At 39.1% G+C, this 2,926-nt stretch overlaps 1 protein-coding gene across 1 annotated transcript in view; it reads right to left on the minus strand.

The window, feature by feature from the left end:
• Nucleotides 1–2,305, minus strand: part of uxs1 (UDP-glucuronate decarboxylase 1) — a 16,134-nt gene extending 13,829 nt beyond the window's left edge. The window contains exon 1 of the mRNA XM_020609294.1: nt 2,130–2,305. Within this exon, the coding sequence (XP_020464950.1) occupies nt 2,130–2,262 (133 nt within the window). The 5' untranslated portion in view covers nt 2,263–2,305. The remainder of the gene's footprint in view (nt 1–2,129) is intronic.
• Between the last annotated feature and the right edge of the window lie 621 nt (nt 2,306–2,926).

Consider the following 2,926-nt stretch of genomic DNA (forward strand, 5'->3'; position numbering starts at 1 on the left):
TCAGCAGTAAATCTCCAGATATTTGGTGTTTTTTGAAGAGCATCTTCTTTTGTAAATGCAAGGATATAATCATGGGGCACCATGGGATGACAAGTCATTTTCATAAAGAGGTTTCATGGAGACTCCTGTCTTAATTCTTCCTTAACACATGAAACTGTAAACTGGGGTGATGGATTTCTATAGCTCATCTTTTGGTGCCAGTATAACCTTGTGCATATTTACAATTTAATGCTATTGTGTTCCACTTAGTCTGTGTGACTTGATACACAGCTGGCATGCCGGACTATACTGTAGAAAACACAATTTCATATCACTAATTATGTAAATTGGACACATCAAAGAGAGAAGAATCTACTGTATAAAAACAGTGCATCATTAGCACTGACCATGCATTGTATTATTATAATAGAGCAATCCGGTGTCTTCCTGGCATAAACAGTGAAGCCTATGAGGCAGCTCAAATGCAGTGCTATTCACCCAAAGATACAATGCTATACAACTGTCACAGATTTTCATGCACCTTTTAACGTTGGCTGGTGTTATCTGAGCCGTCAGTACCCAGCTCGCTCGTTTGCTCTGCTATACCTCTTCCTGCACGTTAAACTCTGCTGTCATCACTTGCTGCAACTGCTGTTCAAACAGCATTTCATAAAGCCTGCCTCCACCTGCAGTCTCTGAGTCTAACAGAGCTCAACAGACCCCTTTTCAAAGCTGATATACCACAGCAAATAAACAAAAGATCAGGCATTGTATACCCACTAGACATCTGTCAAAAACCCTTTGGAGACCCAGATTACCCCTAGTGCCTGGTCCATGGGTACTCAGTCACCCACTGTGAAAATAAACTGTGGGATGACCATACTGGACAAATAGGTCAGTGAAGATAACAGCGGAAGGGAAAGCAAGGCAAACCTACATGTATGTCCATTTCTATATTTAACTTTCTTGGTATTCTCACAGCCCCTCTGGGGTTTCATACAGTGCATCAGCTTGTGATCTGCTGCTGTCTGCTCTACAGCGCCATGGCAACAAGGCTGCAACAACCTGTATGACATATCCAGTCCACCAAGAAGTAGAAAAACATACTTTTAATATAATTTCCCTGAAGCGCCAAAGCACTTTAAGCTATTTTAAACAAATCTCATGTGTTTTAGTCATTACTATAAATCGAATTTTTAAAATTCAAATTATGATTTATAATATTTTTTTGGAAAGCCAAAGTCTCAGTCCACTTCTGTGTTTGCTTCCAAGACATTTCATTGCTTATTTGTAGGGGTGCACCGAAATTTCGGCCACCGAAAAATTTCGGCCGAAAAGGCCATTTTTATTTCGGGCCGGAATAAAAAAAAACTCGCCGAAAATGCCCTGCCCTGCCCCGCCCATCATATCCTGGCGCAGCACAGGTTAGGTTTCACTCACGCTGGAGCTGTTATATCACGCGTCTCCCCATGAACGACAAAGCATGTCAGCGGTGAGGACTCTTCAGTGCAGCATCTCATGTGCTTAATGAGAAGAGGAACTGTCTCTCCAGCCAAAAAGCGGAGCAACTTTTGTTCCTAAAGAAAAACCTGCCACGTTTGTTGAACTAAACAACAGTCCAATTTTGCATAGTTGCATTAAAATTTATGTAGCACTGCTAGCTACCTAGGCTATGTTGTTTACAGTTTGTTTGGAAGTTCTATTGCTGTTTTTGCACCGTTTTGCACAGCAATTTAAAATGTCACACACACACACATATATACACACACAATTATAGAGTAAGCGTGTTTTAAAAATTTGAAGTTTTTAAAAGAAGCCATTTTCGGTTTCGTTTCGGTTTTCGGCCAAATGCATCCTAAATTTTCGGTTTCGGTTTCGGCCCAGAATTTTCATTTCGGTGCATCACTACTTATTTGAATTTCTGAAGTGAGATATTCAGGTCCATATTTATAGATACATGGGTAACATGAGCACCTCATCATTTTACCAAAGGCAAATTCTCTAGTTATTATAGTAGAAATAGTATAACTTAAATGATTCCCTGGCTTTCCTATAACCTGAACATTTTAGTTACTTCTGGCAAAGCTAGTCCTGCTTTGATCCTCGACAGTAAGTAAAAATAACATCTCATTACTTTTACTCTCTCTCACCTTCGATATAGAGAGGCTCCACCACATCATGATTGATGAGCTCAAAGTTTTCATGGCCAATCCAGTGCTCTACGTTCCTTTTTCTCCCTGTGAAGAAGTTGTCGACCACAGTCACTTCATGGCCATCCATCATCAGCTTGTCAGTCAAATGGGAACCCACGAAACCAGCACCTCCAGTAATCTAATGGGAAGAATTTATGATGATTTATGCAAGATATAAATGCATATTTATCTATAAACTAAGTGATTGTTACAGTATCTTTCATCCACAGATGCTGCGAACTATATAAAATCCTTCTCCTCCAGTTCAATGTGCACTTAACACAAAGTAAAGATGGGTATATCATCAGTTGTAGTTACAGTATTCAGTCAAACTAAACTATTACACAAGTCTGAATTTTCATCTGCTGGTTGTGCCAGTGGAAAGATTTGTCAATCACTTATTGTAAGTTACTATTGTTCCTCAAGGGGGAACATGAATTTTTGTACTAAATTTCAACTGCATTTTATCTAAATATTTTCTAACTGTTGAAACATTTCACTAAAAACTAATATTATTACAATTCATCATCTTGGAACCATAGAGGTCTAACAAAAACGTAGTAATCCATCAAGTTGATGTTGGCAGGAGATACTTAAGCTTATGTGTACTGCTTGCAAGCAATCAAAATGCTATGTTTAGGTTTAATTTACAAAATGAGTCAGGATTAGAGGTGAGACTGGAGTTTTAGTCTGTTGGGATCTGCCCCAGTTTAATAATGACTGCGAGTGTGATTGTTTGTGCAGCTGGATGTTTG

This window comes from Monopterus albus, unplaced genomic scaffold, assembly GCF_001952655.1.
Source record: "Monopterus albus unplaced genomic scaffold, M_albus_1.0 scaffold99.1, whole genome shotgun sequence".
Lineage (NCBI taxonomy): Eukaryota > Metazoa > Chordata > Actinopteri > Synbranchiformes > Synbranchidae > Monopterus > Monopterus albus.